The 22,703-nt window shown below is 45.5% G+C and overlaps 1 protein-coding gene across 1 annotated transcript in view; it reads left to right on the top strand.

The window, feature by feature from the left end:
• Positions 1–22,703, top strand: part of LOC124722722 (homeobox protein HTR-A2-like) — a gene marked incomplete at its 3' end in the record, with an annotated part of 87,984 nt that overhangs the window by 8,097 nt on the left and 57,184 nt on the right. The window contains exon 2 of the mRNA XM_047247863.1: positions 21,718–21,884. Within this exon, the coding sequence (XP_047103819.1) occupies positions 21,718–21,884 (167 nt within the window). The remainder of the gene's footprint in view (positions 1–21,717; positions 21,885–22,703) is intronic.

A 22,703-nucleotide genomic window follows, 5' to 3' on the forward strand; every position in this document is an offset into this window, starting at 1 on the left:
CTTCGGTTAGTTCCGAGATGCTATGGGAAATCCGTAAAGTGGGATTGGCCTCCTGTCCCCACATCAGCGCAAGGCAGAGAAAGAAATTCTAATTATAAAACCCCAATTAGCACTGGCAGTAGGGTTACGATGCCTCACGTAGTACTCACTTTTTTCAGCAGTCATTTTCCACATCTTACGTACCTCCTGTATAGTTACTTATGCTTAAAAACAGACAAAACGTACCTAGTCAAATGCAGAGCTGGCTCATTGAGATTTCCCTTTTTCTGAAGATTTCCTCAATTACCTGAGTCCAATACAGGTGTCCCTACCATAGGGCAAAAGCCAACCTTAATTTTCAGCGTTAACCTTACAGCAGAGAGGTGTGGACTGCGCACAACGCCTGAAGATGACACATAAATCTTCTGGTCACAACAACCTGTGATGTATTTCTGAAAACTTCCTGTGAGACATAAGTAGACATGGCACTCGAAGTGCTACATATCAGATGTACAGCACTTGGAGAAAATTGTGGAAACACCGCAAGACATGCATGCTTGAACATAAATGCAGATGCTGTCCAAACTATCCAAGGAAAGATATTTGTATGGTGACAAAATTGTCAATTGGCCCTAAATAATGAAAAGTGTGAGGTAATCCACATGAGTGATAAAAGGAGTATGTTAAACTTCAGTTACACGATAAATCAGTCTGAGGTAAAGGCCGTAAATTCGACTAAATACCTAGTAATTACAATTACGAGCAACTTAAATTTGAAAGAACATATAGAAAATGTTGTGGGGAACACGAAACACATACTGCGGTTTATTGGCAGAACCCTTGCCCGTTCTCTTTTGGAGTACTGCTGCAAGGATAGGATTAACGGAGTTCATCGAGAGAGTCCAAAGAAGAGCATCACGTTTTGTATTATCAGCCAATAAGGGAGAAAGTGTCACGGACATGATACAGGATTTGAGGTGGTCATCATTAAAACAAAGGCGTTTCTCGTTGCGGCGGGATCTTCTCACGAAATTTCAATCACCAACTGCCTCCTTCGAATGCGAAAATATTTTGTCGACGCCGGTCTACATAGGGAGAAACGATCTTCACAATAAAATAAGGGAAATCAGAGCTTTCACGGAAAGTTATAGGTGTTCGCTTTTTCCTCGCGCTGTTCGAGAGTGGAACAATAGAGAATTATTGTAAAGGTTGTTCGATGAACTCTCTGCAATGCACTGAAGCGTGATTTGCAGAGTATCCATGTAAACTACTGGCCATTAAAATTGCTACACCAAGAAAAAATGCAGATGATAAAGGGGTATTGATTGGACAAATATATTATACTAGAACTGACATGTGATTACATTTTGCCGGCCGGAGTGGCCGAGCGGTTCTAGGCGCTTCAGTCTAGAACTGCGCGACCGCTACGGTCGCAGGTTCGAATACTGCCTCGGGCATGGATGTGTGTGATGTCCTTAGGTTAGTTAGGTTTAACTGGTTCTAAGTTCTAGGCGACTGATGACCTCAAAGTTAAGTCCCATAGTGCTCAGAGCCATTTGAATTTGATTACATTTTCACGCAATTTGGGTGCATAGATCCTGAGAAATCAGCACACAGAACAACCACCTCTGGCCGTAATAACGGCCTTGATACGCCTGGGCATTGAGTCAAACAGAGCTTGGATGGCGTGTACAGGTACAGCTGCCCATGCAACTTCAACACGATACCTGGCGTGTTGTGACGAGCCTGAGAGATCTGGAGAATGTGTTGGCCAGGGCAGCAGTCGAACATTTTCTGTATCCAGAAAGGCCCGTACAGGACCTGCAACATGCGGTCGTGCATTATACTGCTGAAATGTGGGGTTTCGCAGAGATCGAGTGAAGGGTAGAGCCACGGGTTGTAACACATCTGAAATGTAGCGTCGACTGTTCAAAGTACCGTCAATGCGAACAAGAGGTGACCGAGACGTGTAACCAATGGCACCCCATACCACCACGCCGGGTGATGCGCCAGTAAGGCGATGACGAGTACACGTTTCCAATGTGCGTTCACCGCGATTTCGCCAAACACGGATGCGACCACCATGATGCTGTAAACAGCACCTGGATTCATCCGAAAAAAATGACGTTTTGCCATTCGCGCACCCAGGTTCGTCGTTGAGTACACCATCGCAGGCGCTCCTGTCGGTGATGCAACGTCAAGGGTAACCGCAGCCATGGTCTCAGAGCTGATAGTCCATGCTGCAGCAAACGTCGTCGAACTGTTCGTGCAGATGGTTGTTGTCTTGCCAACGTCCCCATCTGTTGACTCAGGGATCGAGACGTGGCTCCACGATCCGTTACAGCCATGCGGATAAGATGCCTGTCATCTCGACTGCTAGTGATACGAGGCCGTTGGGATCCAGCACGGCGTTCCGTATTACCCTTCTGAACCCACCGATTCCATATTCTGCTAACAGTCATTGGATCTCGACCAACGCGGGTAGCAATGTCGCGATACGATAAACCGCAATCGCGATAGACTACAATCCGACCTGAATCAAAGTCGGAAACGTGATGGTACGCATTTCTCCTCCTTACACGAGGCATCACAACAACGTTTCACCAGTCAACGCCGGTCAACTGCTGTTTGTGTATGAGTAATCGGTTGGAAATTTTCCTCATGTCAGCACGTTGTAGGTGTCGCCATCGGCGCTAACCTTGTGTGAATGCTCTGAAAAGCTAATCATTTGCATATCACAGCATCTTCTTCCTGTCGGTTTAATTTCGTGTCTGTAGCACGTCATCTTCGTGGTGTAGCAATTTTAATGGCCAGTAGCGTAGATGTAGCTGTAGATGAAGATGTAGTTGTAGCAGGCAGCCAACCCAGACACATGCGGCACTTCTTGATGTGCCGCACTTATATGACTCTGTCTTGCCATGAAGAAACAGCTATTTATTTTTTTAATGTTTCTACTCTCTTTTTTATTACGAGTCCGTTACGATGGTACGAAAACAAACGTGCGGTTTGTCGCAAAGGATGATTTCATAACTTGTACTCTGTGGATCTGAAGAGTGCAACTTAGTCCTGTTTAAACTAGTAATCCAGTGTACATATATGCGATTAAGGCAATAAAAAGCTTCATATCAGAAGCTTTCTTTACATTACTTTGTGAAAATTCTAGCAAGCGGAATAATGTGGTGATAGGCTGGTGGACAGTGGGCAGAGCCGGGATAAAGAAGTGAAAGGGGTGGAGGACGGGGCGGCGCCGGGCGCTGGGTGCTGGGGTGGTCGCTAATTATTTGCGGAGTGACGCGCCGGGGGGGAGCGGCCGCTGTTTGGCGCGCCATTAGCCGCCAAGTTGCCGACAGAAGGCGCACAGTTGCCTATTCATCGGCGCACCCTCAATACCAGATATTAAATTATCATGACAATCGTGACTGGCGGTCGAGTTTTATTTATTAGCTTGAACAGTGTAACGCAGTCGGTGTTTGCCCGCACACGGCCGTGAAATATTGCAGGGACAGTCGGTGGCTGCGGGCGCGCATCTGCCCGGCCATGCATTATTCAGGCAGATTTCGCATTACACTAACGCGGCCTTATTTCCCTGGAAGGAGCCCGCCGAGCCACTCGTGGCGCCCGCCATTTGGCTGCCGGGCGCTCCACCGAGTCCGCCTCCTCCGCGGCCCCCGGCTAGCTCGGCTCTCGTCATTCGACGCGGACGTCGTCGATGAATTATTTGACGCACTTTGCGGTAAACAGTTTCCGTGTGTCACATTCACGAAATATGCGGCAAATACACAAAGTCGTCTCTCATAAAGCCACGTTATTCTGGATATCCGAGGCATTTCGTGCCAACAATTTTTGATTAGCGCATTATGGGCAAATTGTATCACGATTTGGGACTTAGTTGCAGCAAAATTCACACCGATCCAGGGAACCGTATATGTACGAGGGGCGTTCAGTACGTAATGCAAGACATTTTTTTCTCAGGCAATTTCGATTCAAAAAGTGCGGAATTTCTTGTGCGACATCGTGGAATATTGCCGCTTAAGTCCCTGTAATTCCATGAAGTTCTGATAGCATTCAAAGTGGGGTCTGTATGACTCTGAGCACTATGTGACTTAACTGCTGAGGTCATCAGTCGCCTAGAACTTAGAGCTAATTTAACCTAACTAACCTAAGGACATCACACACATCCATGCCCGCGGCAGGATTCGAACCTGCGACCGCAGCGGTCACGCGGTTCCAGACTGAAGCGCCTTTAACCGCACGGCCACACCGGCCGGCTGGGGTCTGTATCGGAGGTGCGTTGTAAGCAGAGAACTGGCATTGACTTTCTTTTGGAGGAAAAGCAGAGCATCACGAGTAGTCATAGGCACTTGCAGAATATCTGCGCTACTGGCCATTAAAATTGCTACACCAAGAAGAAATGCAGATGATATTCGACAAATATATTATACTAGAACTGACATGTGATTACATTTTCACGCGATTTGGGTGCATAGATCCTGTGAAATCAGTACCCAGAACAACTAACACTGGCCGTAATAACGGCCTTGATACGCCTGGGCAATGAGTCAAACAAAACTTGGATGGCGTGTACAGGTACAGCTGCCCATGCAGCTTCAACACGATACCACAGTTCATCAAGAGCAGTGACTAGCGTATTGTGACGAGCCAGTTGCTCGGACACCATTGACCAGACGTTTTCAGTTGGTGAGAGATCTGGAGAATGTGCTGGCCAGGCTAGCAGTCGAACATTTTCTGTATCCAGCATGGCCCGTACAGGACCTGCAACATGCGGTCGTGTATTATCCTGCTGAAATGTAGAGTTTCGCAGGGTTCGAATGAATGGTAGAGCCACGGGTCGTAACACATCTGAAATGTAGCGCCCACTGTTCAAAGTGCCGTCAATGCGAACAAGAGGTGACCGAGACGTGTAACCAATGGCACCCCATACCATCACGCCGGGCGATACGCCAGTATGGCGATAACGTATAGATGCTTCCAATGTGCGTTCACCGCAATGTCTCCAAACACGGATGCGACCATCATGATGCTGTAAACAGAACCTGGATTCATCCGAAAAAATGACGTTTTGCCATTCCTGCACCCAGGTTCGTCGTTGAGGACACCATCGCAGGCCATGCTGCTGCAAACGTCGTCAAACTGTTCATGCAGTTGGTGGTTGTCTTGCAAACGTCCCCATCTGTTGACTCAAGGATCGGGACGTGACTGCACGATCCGTTACAGCCATGCGGATAAGGTGCCAGTCATCTCGACTGCTAGTGATACGAGACCGTTGGGATCCAGCACAGCGTTCCGTATTACCCTCCTGAACCCACGCATTCCATATTCTGCTAACAGTCATTGGATCTCGACTAACGCGAGCAGCAAACTGCTGTTTGTGTATGAGAAATCGGTTGGAAACTTTCCTCATGTCAGCACGTTGTAGGTGTCGTCACCGGCGCCAACCTTTTGTGAATGTTCTGGAAAGATAATCATTTGCATATCACAGCACCTTCTTCCTGTCGGTTAAATTTCGCGTCTGCAGCACGTCATCTTCGTGGTGTACCAATTTAAAGGCCAGTAGTGTACTTTGACCTGGCAGTGAACAAAAGCACGGTGAGTCGTTGGGTGAGGCATCTGTCATCATCGCAATGAGGTCGCGCGAACCTGACCGATTCGCGTTCCGGCCGGTCGCACGCAACTGTGACTCCTGCAGCGTTGGAACGTGCTGACACTCTCATTCGACGTGATTGACGGATCAAAATCAAACACCTCGCGGTTCAACTGGACGTTTCTCTTCGGTTGTGCTGACACACTCGTCCACCAGTTGGGTTACGCAGTCACGTGAGCCCCCTGAGTTACTCGTCGCTTAACAGAGGATCATACAGAACAACAAAGAACCATCTGTGCGGAATTGGTTGCGCGTTATGAGGCACATCATGAAAAATTTTTGTGGAACATCATCACAGGGGAAGAAACAAGGGTTGATCACTTCGAAACGGAAACAAAACGGCAATCTATCGAGTGGCGCCACACCAACTCTCCTACGAAGAAAAAGCCGGTAAAGTCATAGCAACGGTCTTCCGGGACTCTGAAGAGGTCAACTCTGAAATGTGTTGTGCTATCCTCAGGAAACTAAAGAAATAACTTCAGCGTGTTCGTGGCTACAAAATGGCAACATTTCTTTCTCCATGACAATGTAAGGCCTCACACAAGTATGCGCATTCGAGAGAATTGGACTGTTCTTCCGCATCCACCGTACATCCCGGATCTCGCATCTTCCAACTTCCATGTGTGTGGCCCAATGAAGTGTGCACTCCGCGGGAAGAAGTACGTGAATGATGGGGAGGGTATTGATGCAGCAAGACGTTGGCTTCTACTTCGACCGGTAGAGTGGTACCGTGCGGGCATACAGGGCCTCCCAGTATCGAAGATTATCTTGAAAAGGGTGGGGAATAATATAATGTATTGGAATCCCCAATAAAACCAGCCTGCTTCCACAAAAAAAGGTGTTGCATTACTTACTGAACGCCCTTCATATCTATTCCAGTTTCGGACTACAATCTTATACAATAGATAACTAATTTCGGTCTATGATCAACTCTTCAAGATTTAAAAAATAAAATAGAAGCATCCTCCGTTGAATATGGCTAAATTCAAAGCGCACTAAAGTTATAAAACAGAGTAATCAAAATGGTTCAAATGGCTCTGAGCACTATGGGACTCAACTGCTGTGGTCATCAGTCCCCTAGAACTTAGAACTACTTAAACCTAACTAACCTGAGGACAGCACACACATCCATGCCCGAGGCAGGATTCGAAGAGAGTAATCACATATCGTAATTTATATGTAAATAGCATATTCTCATACCTGAGCATAAACGGTTATTCTACTTCATCGAGCCAACATATGTAGGTATGACACAGTCAGGAAATAATAATCCCGAAATTCTTCGTCGTTTCAAGTAAAATTGTAAGAGTAGTCATTTAGATATAGATGAATCCATTCATTGAAGATTACATTCCGTAGAGCTATAGAATTGCGGGTATGGTGATTGCTACGTTTCATCTGCCATTCCTGACAGACCAGACATTTTGCACGTGATTAAGAACGGTTTCTAGTATGTGAGCGTCGATGTGCAACAGGGGATCGTCAAACCGGGAACATACGTTTTCAGACCTGTGCACATGGTTGCTGTAATCTCGGGAGAAGGGACTATTCAAAGCATACTCATCAGAATATGTAATGTGCACAGTCAAAGCGTTGATCCACAGCACCACTCATGAAATGACACCAGTTCTGTAGCTGAACACTGAGGGTAGCGCTTCGTGAGTGGTGCTGTCGAGTCCCTGGTTTGACAGTGCACTTTACTGCAGGACAGTTGACGACAGCAAGACATGGTCCTAATACAAACATACCATACGTCGATTTGATGTATAAGTAGTACGTGCATCTGAAGATTAGGCTAGAAGCCTCGAAATCCATCGTCTATACATGTATACAAAGTCCTGGGCCGCGTTTTTATGTCTGTATGTTCGGGCTAATTCCAGAAACTACTGTGGAGAATTTGATACGGGTTACACTAATAGATAGATTGCTTCGCCAGGAAGGTTTATCTATACAGTTCACAACCTCTACTCCAGACACGTCGTCCGACCGTAGATAATTAGCGCTACCGATGCGAAGCCAGGAGCGGGACCCTAGTGTTAATGTAAAATGGAAGTTAATTTAACTGCAATCTGAGGGAAATTCATTCTTACTCTCAAACAGCTTAATAAACGCTAATAATGATGCACGTACAGATATTTGAACGGCACCCTTCAGAGGCGTTGACTAGTCGTCAGCTTATTTTGACGTATACACAGACGGGATATCCAAAGTCACGAGACACAACGGTGTCGACACACGGGACGTGCTGATTAACGTGTTTCTGCTCTCTCAGCGCTCTCCAGCGGCAGTTGTCGGCTTTATGTAGCTTGCAAGCCATATAGTTTGTTCACGAAAATGGACAGGCTCAAATTTCCTACTTTAGCTCTACTAAAGCACACATTTCCTCCACTGTTTCTGGAACCTCGCGGTTCGCCGGTTCGCCTCCTGCCTCAGGCATGAATGTGTGTGATGTCCTTAGGTTAGTTAGGTTTAAGTAGTTCTAAGTTCTAGGAGACTGAAGACCTCAGAAGTTAAGTCCCATAGTGCTCACAGCCATTTTGGACCTCCATTGTCCATATGCTAGCCGTGTTGTTCTATCTGTCGTATACGTAAATAAAAACTTCATTATTCCTGAACATGTAATATGACAAAATGGAAAGATACATGTCCAGTCAGTAAGGACATCGGCGTATGAAAGTTCCCAAATTCGAAGAAACTCACTCTTGACAATGAGCGCGCTTATATTTACATAACTTCAAATATCGCAGAAGTTATTTCTGTCAGTTTTATAAGAAAGTCCCACATCGTTTTAGGAAACGCATAAGTGGAAAAAAATGGATACAGGGGGACGCGAAATCTCCTACGTTCGAACCATGCTATTTCATACCATGCCCCCCTCCCCCCCCACCCCCCACCGTTAAGTACCCTATACTCTAACTTGTATTCTATGTTACGGTCTTCTGACAGTGTTAATCACCGATTGTTATTAATTGACATTTAATTAAAACACATCCTAAAAAGAACATGTTTTTTATTAATCTGCACTGTGTTGTTGCCTTAAAACAGCTTATTTTCATAACATGCGAGTTACAACGCGAAAATAACTTAAAACGAAAATTCTTTAACCATCAATATGACGTTTCTCGTCATTTTATTACAATAAATCGTAGCAGTAACGACGCTTTCTCGAGACATTCAGTGTGCTGGTCCTTAGAAACAAAAAATCAAATGGTTCTGAGCACTATGGGACATAACCTCTGAGTTCATCAGTCCCCTAGAACTTGGAACTACTTAAATCTAACTAAGTTAAGGACATCACACACATCCATGCCCGAGGCAGGATTCAAACCTGCGACCGTAGCGGACGCGCTGTTCCAGACTGTGGCACCTAGAACCGCTCGGCCACCCCGGCCGGCCCTTAGAAACAGCATACATTCATAGTGTGTAAGGTATGACTAATCTAATATGGGCTTCTAATGAGCACTACAAATACAATATGCCGTTTACCATGTTCTGCTTGTGATGTAGGGAGCGTTCTAGCTTATAAGTTCGTACTTTAAGTGACACTTTGCCGAAATCTCACTGAACTTATTTTGTGGTTCATGTGTCTAAAAGGCTCCTCGACATGAAACAGCAGGAAGTGACGTCACAAAACTCGTGGAGCGCCGCGTTAACGTTAGCTAACTCGACGGTTCGGGGCAGTGCGTGAGCCACGCAGCTCGGTCGGACGGCAGAAGGCGAGCAAATGCGCTGAAGTGTCGTTGCGGGCTGGGGGACTAGAACTATAGAACTAGCTGCTAAGCGCCGGGCCGTCCGCGCCCTCGCCCTCTGCGCTGCCTTAATGGAGTCCTTTCAATTAGCAGCATATTGCGGGGCTAAGCGGCCGGCACGCGCCGCAGATGGCCGCAGCTTTTTATGGTCTCCTCTCACCGCACCGCACTTTCACACCGCCAGCTGAGAGCTCCCTGATGGTGGGACAACACAACTGCTGACGGTAAGCTCCGCTCGAAGTGTCTAAGCAAGGTCACAGGAGACTCACGCGCGCTTTATTCGTTTCGGGTTTCCAGATTCAAGTTGTAGTTATATAAGAACTTTAATAAAACCCCTTTAGTTCAGTGTGACTGGAAGAAGACGTAGGTCACTCCTGTTTATAAGGTGGCAAACGAACGGATCCATGGTGTAACGGCTGTCTGACACTGGATCCTAGAGCATGTGATATTGAATGTTGTGACATTCCTGGCAGAAAAGGGAATTATTGTCATCTTGACGAATGGGTAAAATGGCTCTAAGCACTGTGGGACTTAACATCTGAGGTAATCAGTCCCCTAGACGTAGAACTACTTAAACCTAAGTAACCTAAGGACATCACACATCCGGTCACGGTGGCCGAGCGGTTCTAGGCGCTTCAGTCCGAAACTACGCGGCTGCAACGGTCGCAGATTCGATCCTGCTTCGGCCATGGATGTGTGTGATGTCCTTAGGTTAGTTAGGTTCAAGTAGTTCTAAGCCTAGGGACTGATGACCTCTGATGTTAAGTCCCATAGTGCTTAGAGTCATTTTGACATCACACACATCCATGTCCGAGGCAGGATTCGAAACTGCGACCGTAGCAGCAGCGCGGTTCCGGACTGACGCGCCTAGAACTGCTCGGTCACAGCGGCTGGCTATTGTTATCTTGCTATTCAGCACAGTATAGTAGAGTTAGTTACGAATTTACTACGTATCTACAGTTTTAGAGGATATACAGAAAAATAAGTAGACTGGACATAGTATGGATTTTGTGACCATGAACTCGGCGGCCTTAATTTCTCGAGATTTGCTGAAACTAGGTCATCCAGTGAGCAGGTTATTGACAGCTTCGGGCATACAAAGAGGTGTTCTGTATCTTGACGTTTCCCACATTTATATGTTGCCTCTCTAGTAATGTATTTTTACTGATTTAGGTTCTGTTTCCACTGAGCCACTCCTGCTCGAAGCCCATTCAAGGTCTTCTACGTCTGCTGCGGTAGCTGGAAACCACCCGCAGGCTCTCCCTTTAGTCTCTGGTATGTCCTCCAGGTTTCTTGCTTCGCCGCAGCTCTATCCGGCAGACGGAAGGTGATGATGTAGTTGCTTCAATAATTCGGAGAAAACTCTCTCCTGATTTCAGTCTGGGAATTTGTGCGTCGCTTCCTGACACAGGGTGCGTGGCAGTCATTTCCTCTTTTTCCTTCTCACCTTCTACGACTGATTTTCGTATAACATATGCAGATGCTGTGTTTACTAAGGAGTAGATTTTGACGAATGGAGTTGGTCGAAGGTATCCTGTTAAGATACGGCTAGTCTCATTAAGACGAAAGAAGCGGCTTACAAAATACTCTTTCGACGGATTTTGAGTATTACTCGTCAGTTTGGGACCTTTAACAGATATGACTAATACAAGCGGCAGAGAAGATCCAAAAAGCAAAAACAAAAATGGCTGCACGTTTCGCAGGGTTCATTTACTAAACGCGCGAAGGTTGCGGAGATGCTCAACAAACTCCTGTACCAGAAGCTTTTAGACAGACGTTGTGTGTCACGGACAATGTGACTTTTAACACGCCGGTAAGCTTACGCTCCAAGAACAGTCAGTCGGCGCATTGTTCCCTCACACACGCATCTCAAGGAATCTTCACGACGAGAAAGTCAAAGAAAGTAGAGTTCATACGGAGTCTTGCTGACAATCATTCTTAACACGCATCATTTGAAAAATCAACAGGAAAGGAGGGAACTTAGGCACTAGAAGCACTCTCTGGCGCACACCTCAACGTGGCTTCCTGAACATAGATGTAGACACAGAAACTCAAACAGTTAGCTCTGATTCAGAAAACACCACCCGTGTGTTACAGCTGTGGCCGAGCGGTTCCAGGCGCTTCCTTCCGGAACCACACCGCTGCTACGGTCGCAGGTTCGAATCCTGCCTCGGACATGGATGTGTGTGATGTCATTAGGTTATTTAGGTAGTTCTAAGTCTAGGCGACTGATGACCTCAGATGTTAAGTCCCTTAGTGCTTAGAGTCATTTGAACCATTTCGTGTATAACGCAACTCACTTTTCTCAAACGCTACATGTTGCAAATACACTATATGATCAAAAGTATCTGGACACCCCAATGTGATGCGGAATTGATCACTGCATGTCACGTGAGGCGGATGCGCCAGGATAAAAGAAGGCGAGGAGTATTGCGCTGTCAATAGGTAAGCAGTAACAGCAGGGTTGGTCGGTCAAGAGAGATAGAGGACTTCGAATGTGTACTAGTCACTCCATGTCACCTAAGAACAAATCAGTCAGGGACATTTGAACCCTTCTAAAATCTTGGACTGGGTGTTTGTGTTGTCCTCATCATCTTCATTCGTGACAGTGGCTCGATTGGTCTGTGTAAAAAATTGGACTGTGTAAAAATTGGGACTTTGTACGGGCGCTGATGACCGCGCACTAGAGCGCCCTACAAACCAAACATCATCATCATCAACCCTTCTAAATCAGCTCACATCGACTGTTGGTGAGACCTCATCTACTGACGGGCATGGATCGTCGAGCATTGTGGAGAGTAGTTGTAAGCGTGAGATCAGCGGAAGGAATCACTCCTCAGTTTCATATTGCTACCAGCAGTCCAGCTAGCACAATGACTGTTCGTAGGTACCTAAAAAGAATGGGGTGCAATGGTTGAGTAGTTCCTCATAATCCACAGATTTCTGTAGTCAATGCTAAGTGACGCTTGACGTGATGTAGAGCGGGAAGCCACTGGAAGGACTTAGAGCTTAGTACCACTTGGAGTACTGAAAAGCAAACAATGAAAACAAATACCGTTCAAACAGGCCTTGAAGGCGCAACGGTTCCGACCGGCCGCCGTGTCATCCTCAGCCCTTAGATGCCATACAGTAGGGCATGTCGTCAGCACACCGCTCTTCCGGCCGTTGTCAGTTTTCGTGAAGGGTGCCACTACTTCTGAATGAAGTAGCTCCTCAATTTGCCTTACAAGTGTTGAGTGCACCCCGCTTGTCAACAACACTCGGCAGACCCGTGTAGTGACCCGTGCAAGCGCTAGCCAAACCCTATAATGCTTAGCTTCAAATGTTTGACGGAACCGGTGTTACCATTGCGGTAAGGCTGTTGTCACAGTATTGAAAGGCATCTCTCATAAATGTGGAGAAACTCAAGATAATCTGATAAACAAAACTAAGACAATGGGAATATTCGTTTAAAAGACTGTTGGTTAACTCCTAGAGTATGGCACAGTTCCGAAACCAATAATGGTAAAGCTGTGAACCTATATGAAAGTGACTGAATACGTGAAATTAGTAGGAGTGAAGGCCTATAGAAGATTTAGATATGTTGAGAGGGTTCTGGGACAGTGAAGAGAGTAAAACGCATACAGAACACTAGTGAGACAAAGCATAAAGGACTGTTCCAATACTGAGGTCATATCAAACAGACCTGACAGGATATATCTAAAGAATTCAGCGATATGCTGCTACTATCGTAACAGGTCTCTAAAGTCTTTAGAAAAGTGTAACGGAGATGCTTGGAGAACTTAAATTGGAATCTTCGGAATACAGATGTTGTAAATTGGTGCTTGAAGTGTACTGTGAGACAGTTCTGCTGCCTACATCATTTATCTCGGGCGGGTATCGCGATAATAAGATAACACTGATCAAGACGCATGCTTTCAGTTTTTCGACGTGCAGTGTGCGAATATTACAGAAAGAAGATTGACATCTACGAGGGCGTGCTGAAAACTAGCGCTTCAGAAATTTTTATTTGAAAACTCTTAAATCTTTTTAAATAAAACGAACTTTATTAACAATCTAAATATTTATTTTTCGTGTCTACATATTTATTTCTCATTGTAGTCACCATAGCAACGAACACGTTTCTCCCAACGAGGGACCAGTTTGTTGATACCGTCACTGTAGAATGTTTGACATTGTTGACGGGGCCGCGGCCTCATCTCTGTTTGCACCGCTTCATCACCATCAAGGTGAAGTCCTTTAAGGTGTTCTTTAAGTTTTGGAAACAGATGAAAATCGGATGGGGCCAAGTCGAGACTGTACCGAGAATGATCGACGACAGTGAACCCAAGATGTCGAATTGTGAAAGATGTCGCAGCGCTCGTGTGTGGTCTGGCATTATCATGCTGAAAGAGATGGTGCTCCATGTGTGGACGAACTCTCTGAATTCGAAACTCGATTATAAGCACCGACATAAGTTACAAGCTACGATTCGGAGCCCTCTAGTGGCAGAAGGCTGCAAATATAGGTGTAGAATGTCAATAACGTTTGTTTTATTTAAGAAGCTTTAAGAGTTGTCGCATAAAATGACATTTCTTTTCAGCACGCCCATGTGTATTACCGATTACCCTCTGCTACGGACTGTGAAGTAACTTGCTGAATACATATGCGGAGGTAAAGTCAGAGGCATTTGCCTCCATCTCTGACAAGGCTCCGGCCGAAGTGGCCGTGCGGTTCTAGGCGCTGCAGTCTGGAACCGCAAGACCGCTACGGTCGCAGGTTCAAATCCTGCATCGGGCATGGGTGTGTGTGATGTCCTTAGGTTAGTTAGGTTTAACTAGTTCTAAGTTCTAGGGTACTAATGACCTCAGAAGTTGAGTCCCATAGTGCTCAGAGCCATTTGAACCATTTTTCTGACAAGGCATAAAGTCTAATTTTTCTTCTATTAACAGTAGGAACTTCTTCTGTTCCCTGGCTGCTAGAAAGAACAGTTAAATGTAATCCCATCAGAGGCACGGAAAACAGATACTAGGATTACTCATGTGAGATACGAAAGTTGAACGCCCTGCTCGGTAGGCGGAGCATTAGCTATTTTGGATAATATTTAGGACCGAAGTCGGCAATGGCTTTGTTTAAGGACGAATGCGCCATTAACCTGAACACATTGTGGGAAAAAACGGAAAACATAATTTCGAATGGCTGGTTGTTGATTTGAACCTCGCCGCGGTCCAACATAATCCAATGTCATAACTACTGCATCACTTCGTTCGGTAACGTGAAACAAAATTGTAAGTAGTATCAAGAGCAGGAGCGTGATTTTGCGGCATGTAAGTCATATATGGGAAGAGGAAGCTGGAGACCACATAAACGGGTGCATCCAGACAGTCGCTAACAAAATCCAGAAAAGAGAAAGTATGTAACGAAGAGGTTCGATAACGAATGGATGTAGGAGGGTCGCTAACAACTGACATCGAGCAGATGGATGAATCCACGTTACCTAAGAATACTGAGCCGTGGATACCACCCAACTGCAGAAAACGTGGATATAAAAAGTTATTTCCATATGCTTTCAACCCCAGTGGCGGAGGAGAGACTGGGTTAAAGCTTAGGAAATGTTTATGTGCCTCTAAGGTGAAGTTGTTTCGTATGAGGAGTCATTTAACGACTGGGAATACAACTCGTGATAGCTGCCGAGCTGAAACTATCACTGGTATCAGACGTAAAGTCGGCTGAGACGGTTCGTGGAGGCCAACAGGTGTTACATTCTGGGAAATGTTTTTGCGGCATTCTGTAGGACCATTAATATATGCAGGGACTACTGCCGAACAACCGGATTAAAAATTCATGCTTGGATATCACGTTCACGCATGCACTGTGGGTGTCTTTCCTAAGAAGAGCCGGATCCTTCAGCAAGATAATACGCCTCACGTTGCTACTAGAGATGCCGACGGGTGTTTCGGACAGTACGGTCAAAAGACTTCAAACTACTTCTGTGACCCAACTGAACGACTATGGGAGCGTGTCGGTCATCGTTTTCGATGCGTGAATACTCGAACATACATCGGTCAACAGCGGTGGAAAACACTGCAGCAAGCATTCCATGGCTGCAGATAGCTCTGGGGTGCTATCACCAACAGAATCCGCCTCTGTCAGTGTGGTGTGCGTACTGTAAGACCTTCGGTACACACACCATCAGATTATTTGACTTGTCGCTCTAACGAAGTAGGCGAGTGTCAGCAATATGTCTCGTGGTCTTATCGTAGCGTTTATCTTCTGCCGTTAGGTCAGACGATAGAAATGCCACTTGCATGCTTAGAGTAGCAGATTGACAGTGACCAACTTTAAACAGAACTTGATTAATTTTCACACACATTTATTAAAATAATCACAAGCATAAAAATAACTTAACTTGGTTCTGGATGCTATTTACAATCGATAATCTGAAGTTCCTTTGGTCTTGGTACGTTAATCTTATTCTCACATATCTCTGATACTGGATGAAGTGTCTATACATTTCTCTTCATGGCTATGTCCAGGAATATGATAATCTTATTAGGCGCAGACTGAAACTTGACAATAGACTGGTACAGACTAATGCAGACTGATGCAGACTAAGGCAGACTAACTAATCGGAGTTCTGTACACACGTTATAATACCTCAAGCGTTCAGGTATCACTGCGCGAGTGTGATCCGCGAGGAGAAAAGGTTCTACGTTAGCAGCAATCTGATTTGCTGCGTTACATATTAATACGCGGATCGGCGGAAGCAGAATTTGGTCCGTCTTTATGACAGCGCCATCTCGTAGAGCGGAGACGGACGAGCGCTGCGCCTGCGCTGTTGTGCTTAGCGGGGCGCGCGCTAGTGGGAAAGTTGTGTACGCGCTGACTACGCCGAACTATGTACACAACAGTCAGTTTATCTAGCTTTTGTATATGCTGCAAAGGAACTCTACTCCGGATACTTCCAAAAGTGTCGTAATATCGTGACTTGACAACTATTTGTCAACATAAATCTTAGATTTTGTTTGTGGACAGAAGCAAGTTAAACAATTCATAGAAGCCGCCTTAAGAAGGAATATAAAGTTTAATGTTCTTTCGGTGACGAGGTCATTAGTGATCGAGCAAGAGCTAGGACTGGGTAAGAATAAAGAATGAAATCTTTCATGACATTTTCAATGGAATCATCCTCGCATTTGCCTTGAGAGGTTTAGGGAACCAAGGAAAACTTAAATCTGGATGGCCGGATGGGATACTGAACACGCGCTCTGCTAAATGCAAGTCTGGTGTCTTAACCAGTACGCACCTCATGCGATCAGAATCACTTCAATACCTGCGCAGTTGAGAGTGGAGAAGTTTCTCAGAACCTGTCTCTTGGTGACTGGCTCTTTGATAACTTCATGAGGCTATGTGTCGGACTAGAGGCGTTCTTCTGCACGTTCAGATCTATGGAAGGATTCGGCACTCAGTAATGCAAGGCGAGTCTGCCGGGTTGTACATTCGCAACGCAGAAGAGATGAAACAGCTCCGTATGTGTTACTAGGCAACGCAGCTGCTGTTAATGTAGATGTTGATCTTTCTTACACTCCGAAGGCGTTTAATTTTTCCTGTCAAGCTATAATGTTGTGCAAATATTTTCACAATCCTACTAAAGTTGTCGACCGGGCGCGCTGCCAGCAGCCATTACTTTGCGTCGGTAGGAGGTGACGCGTGCAAATGTGACACTAAACAAGCATTTCTGGTGCTGCCTACGCAGTTTATCTCCGAAAAAATAACGTAGTTATTAGCATATTCAGTTGGAAGGATGTCTCACTTCTGCACTCTCGAAAAGTGGAGCACGTTTTTTCCCATTCTATGAGTGCGATGCATCACTGTCGGCAAGCGTCTGTATAGCCTCGAATTTTTCTGATTTTATTGTCATGGTCATATCGCGAGATATGAAATAATATGTTGCTTGACTCTTCCTGGATGCGGAAGTTTACTAGTAAGCCCGTCCTAAGTGCACAACGTGACCCACTCGGATAGCCGCGCGCTTTACTACACCACTTTCGGGATTCGGGGAGCCGCGCCGGTCCCCGATCAGTGCTGCCGTGCGGATTAACGTTGAGGGCCGGTATGTCGGCCAGCCTAGATTGGTTTTAGGCGGCTTCCCACATCTGCTCAGTTACACGATTCGCAAATATCTCCATAACATTCTCACACTTTCGCACGGGATAACACTACACGCAGATAGATGGGTTACACAAATTTCTCTCCCGGTGGGAGGTGGTGGCGACAGGTGGGGCATCCGGCCACTCTGTACCACTAACACTGCCAGATCAAGATTAACATGCCAATTCCTTGAAGATACGGGTTAAAAGCAGCGAAAGTGCAACTTGCGTCAGCGAAGCGGGAAAGTCGACCGACTAATATGTATGAGGCGTAATACCTCAACCAATATTGAGAACAGAATAAAAATGTTCGGAGGCGTTACTTTACAGCAAGCCCTCGTTCGTTCGCAAAGATTTTCGTGCTGTAGAATTCACATATCGATGTCAATTATAATGACAGTGCATTACGACTGTTGTGTTGACGCGTTTACTCACTGTCCAGATAAATAAAATCCTAGACAGAAAAAAATGCAGCACCACCGAAAAATCCCCAGCAAAGCAACAAATATACGACACACATGAGTACTCTGAAAACAAATAACCGATTTACAAGTAAGAAAAATACATCCACACTTTTTCCATACAAAGTATATTTTATAGGAACCTAACCATTAGGAATGTTTCTGCATTATTACTTGCTAATTCTCTTTCCATCAGACTTCAAACTGCGCAATCACCGACGTCTTAAAACTACTTTTAGGTCAATTATCATGTGACCTTAACTCTCAAATTAGCCTTGGAGAAGTCTATATGAGATAACTAGTGACTGAGTTTCAAAAGTTTGCACATGAAGTTGTCGCGTTGAAATATACACCATAGAATGTGTTGAAATAAGGATGTAAATTAGAGCTCTACAACTTCCTAGACGTAGTAGTTGCTGTTAAGTCTCTGGCAGTTATTCTAATTATTATTATTTTTTATATTCAGCGCACACCACACCATCACGACTCTCATTCGTTGTTAAGACCCGAAGTGCAATAAAAAAGTAGAAGTCACACTTTGTACAAAACCTTAATCAGAGGTAAGCGAGTCACATCCGACGACGTTTTCTGAAGCAGATTTTCACGGTGTATTCGTAGATTTTCTGTAACAAAACACTTCGTTGCTTTAGAGCGATAGTAAAGCAGATTGTTCGAGTTCTACTTCATAAACAATGGTGATGATACGAGAAGAAAGAGGAGATTACTGTTTAAAGTCCCATCGACGACAATGTTAGTAGAGATAGAGCATATTCTCTTACTGTGGAAAGATGGTGAAGGGAGTCGACCCTTCCTAAAGGCGTATACCGGCATTTGCGACATGCGATTTAGGAAAATCACGGAGAACCCAATGCTAGAAGGACAGACGGGGATTTGAACCACCGTGCTCCCGAATGTGCTTCCAGCGTCTGACCACTGCACCACCTTAGTCAGTTTGATATTAGAAAGAGCCATGAGCTTTCACAGACGTGATCAACTGCGCAAATTTCCGGTACTGTAATCAGTCACTTCTATTTAAAGAATGCCATCGTTTTCCTTCATCATACAGTCCACCAGTGCAAGTCCCAAAAACATGCCGAACTGAAGTCTGTAATGATACAGACATATCGAATCTTGCCCTGACCCGTCTGTGCCGTTGGAGCCCACAGGTGGCGCGGAATGCCCTATCATCCGAGAATAGGAGCCTGTCGACTAGGCGCGCCCTAGTTGGGCTGAGGAAGTCTGCTGAGTTAGTCGCAGGCGTGCATGGTGTACACAGTCACGAATCGAAGTGCGGAAAGATTGCACGAACACTAATAACTGTTGATCCACGTTAGTTTTAGATGAAATAATAGACTACAACACATGGCCCGTCAGAGTAGCCGAGAGCGCTAATGCGCTGCTGCTTCCTGGACTCGGGTAGGTGCGCTGGCCACGGATCGAAACCGCCCGGCTGATTAATGACGAGGACCGGTGTGCCGGCCAACCTAGATGTGGTTTTTAGGCGGTTTTCTACATCCCCCTAGATGAATACCGTGCTGGTCCCCACTTCCCACCTGAGTTACACGACTCGCAGACATTTGAAACACGTTCGCACTATTTCATGATTTACACTAGACGCAGACAGCTGGGGTACACTGTTTCCGTCCCGGGGCGTATGGGGTGGCGGCAGGAAGGGCATCCGGCCACCCCTTCAAACTAACCATGCCGACCCTGCCAATACTGCGGGATAAAGGCACAAGTAACAGAAGAAGAACACGCTAAAACATGTAATATTTTACGGCGAAATGGCTCTGAGCACTATGGGACTTAACAGCTATGGTCATCAGTCCCCTAGAACTTAGAACTACTTAAACCTAACTAACCTAAGGACAACACACAACACCCAGTCATCACGAGGCAGAGAAAATCCCTAACCTCGCCGGGAATCGAACCCGGGACCCCGTGCTCGGGAAGGGAGAACGCTACCGCGAGACCACGAGCTGCGGACTTTTACGGCGACCGGAAAAGTGTAAATGCTACTGCGACCGCTACGGTCGCAGGTTCGAATCCTTCCTTGGGCATGAATGTATGTGATGTCCTTAGGGTAGTCAGGTTTAAGTAGTTCTAAGTTGTAGGGAACTGATGGCCTCAGCCCATAGTGCTCAGAGCCAAATGCTACTGCAATGTAAACAACACTGCAAGGCCTTTCCTAAGAACTTGAAGTATAATAATTACAGTGTCTAGTAGGAACTGTCCTGATTGCAAGAGACTTTTCTCATCTTTTTTTTTTGTTTTTTATTGACATAATTATATAGAGAAGTAAGAGTAGGACATTTATAGGGAACATGTCACTGTGGCACAGGGTTAGGAACTTTATTACCGTGATATGTGTACCTTTACAGTAACGCTATCTACCAATTCTGTCAATATCAAGTGTCCGATGACAAATCAATGCGACAGAAAATTAAAGAACACAGGATTGAAGAAGCAATATTAATCTAAAACCGTAGTGGCGCTTTACAAGTCTTACCGTCTTGTTTACAGCGCAACAATAAAACTTTGAAATATGTGGCTATTTTGTATAAGTTGTAAATAAATAGTTGCTACTATTATAGTTCTAAACCTCGTGTTTCTGATACAACATACCTGTGACACAACATAGCGCACTCTCGAGTGCTACTGGCTCTATGATCGCCAAACGGAAGGAGCAGAAAATGTTTTTGGTTATTTTAAAGCTCTTTTAAGATTTTTATAATAATGTCCTCATCGACGTTCCATTTTTACACAAAGGAACATCTTTTATGTATTATGCAAGTCAACAGAGGGTACTTTCGAGTGCTACAAACTTTGCAACAGTTAGGATTCGTATGAAACAATTATTTTAAAAATTTTGATAATTGTTCTATAAAATTCTTTTAAAATATTTTAATGTTATTAAATTCGACGTCAGTGATTTATGCTACACTTAATAGCATTTCTCATGAATTGCAAAGGTCCACTCTCTGCCGGCCGGAGTGGCCGTGCGGTTCTAGGCGCTGCAGTCTGGAACCGAGCGACCGCTGCGGTCGCAGGTTCGAATCCTGCCTCGGGCATCGATGTGTGTGATGTCCTTAGGTTAGTTAGGTTTAATTAGTTCTAAGTTCTAGGCGACTGATGACCTCAGAAGTTAAGTCGCATAGTGCTAAGAGCCATTTTGGTCCACTCTCTACAGGTAGAGGGCGCTTTTCAGAGCTGTAGGTGTTGCATCAATCAGGTTTCCATATATATATATATATAAAGCCGAAGCCGCAGCAGGCTAGTGCATGGATGGTTATGAGAGTGAACCCTCATTTCCAAATTCGACAGGTTACTCTGTAACTGTAACAAATTATATGTTGCAGACATTTGTATTATAAGTAAATTCTTAAGGATCTTGAAGCTTTATAAACTTAAATTTTAAACCATTTGTAATTTGAACCCATTGTGTTTATTACATAATCTTTCGCAATAGATCTGAAGAAGGGCAACTGGCCCGAAAACAGTCATATGGAAATAAAGACAAGGAATCTGGAGACTTATTCTGGACACTTTTTTATGAGTAACGATTGCTGTAACGTCCAATTTTGATGAAAATTAAAACTTTACGATTATCCCGTGTAGTACCAATGGAACTATAAATACACGATATGCCTTTATGTTAGTTAGGCGAGGACATAAAGTATGTGCCAGTTTGCGAGGCGGTGGCGGCGGCTGAGCGAGTGCGTGTGTGTTGGTGTGCGTAGGATGCGGCGGGCCGCAGCACGCACTGCTGGGGAAGACGCGCCGGCCGCGCACCGCCTTCACGTCGCAGCAGCTGCTGGAGCTGGAGAAGCAGTTCCGCCAGAACAAGTACCTGTCCAGGCCCAAGCGCTTCGAGGTCGCGACCAACCTCATGCTCACCGAGACGCAGGTCAGTCCACTCACCAGGCTGCCTCAGCACACAGAGCATCGATTATCCGAAACAAATGGATGTGAGGTGTTCTGATCCTAGATTATTAGGAAAACTGATCACTTCATTCATTGGAATATAAAACGAAGAAACACTGAACCAAACATATTTTTTTGTCATATGTCTTACAAATAAAGTGAACTAGAATGAGATTTTCACTCTGCAGCGGAGTGTGCGCTGATATGAAACTTCCTGGCAGATTAAAACTGTGTGCCGGACCGAGACTCGAACTCGGGACGTTTGCCTTTCGCGGGCAAGTGCTCTACCAACTGAGCTACCCAAGCACGACTCACGGCCTCTCCTCACAGCTTTACTTCTGCCAGTACCTCGTAATGTTTGGAAGGTAGGAGACGAGATGCTGGCAGAAGCAAAGCTGTGAGGAGGGGCCGTGAGTCGTGCTTGGGTAGCTCTGTTGGTAGAGCACTTGCCCGCGAAAGGCAAGGGTCCCGAGTTCGAGTCTCGGTCCGGCACACAGTTTTAAACTGCCAGGAAGTTACATATCAGCGCACACTCCGCTGCAGAGTGAAAATCTCATTCTGGAAACATCCCCCAGGCTGTGGCTAAGCCATGTCTCCGCAATATCCTTTCTTTCAGGAGTGCTAGTTCTGCAAGTTTCGCAGGAGAGCTTCTGTAAAGTTTGGAAGGTAGGAGACAAGATACTGGCAGAAGTAAGGCTGTGAGGACAGTGCGTGAGTCGTGCTTGGGTAGCTCAGTTGGTAGAGCACTTGCCCGCGAAAGGTAAAGGTCCCGAGTTCGAGTCTCGGTCCGGCACACAGTTTT

Source organism: Schistocerca piceifrons, chromosome X (genome assembly GCF_021461385.2).
Source record: "Schistocerca piceifrons isolate TAMUIC-IGC-003096 chromosome X, iqSchPice1.1, whole genome shotgun sequence".
NCBI classification, from domain to species: Eukaryota; Metazoa; Arthropoda; class Insecta; order Orthoptera; family Acrididae; genus Schistocerca; species Schistocerca piceifrons.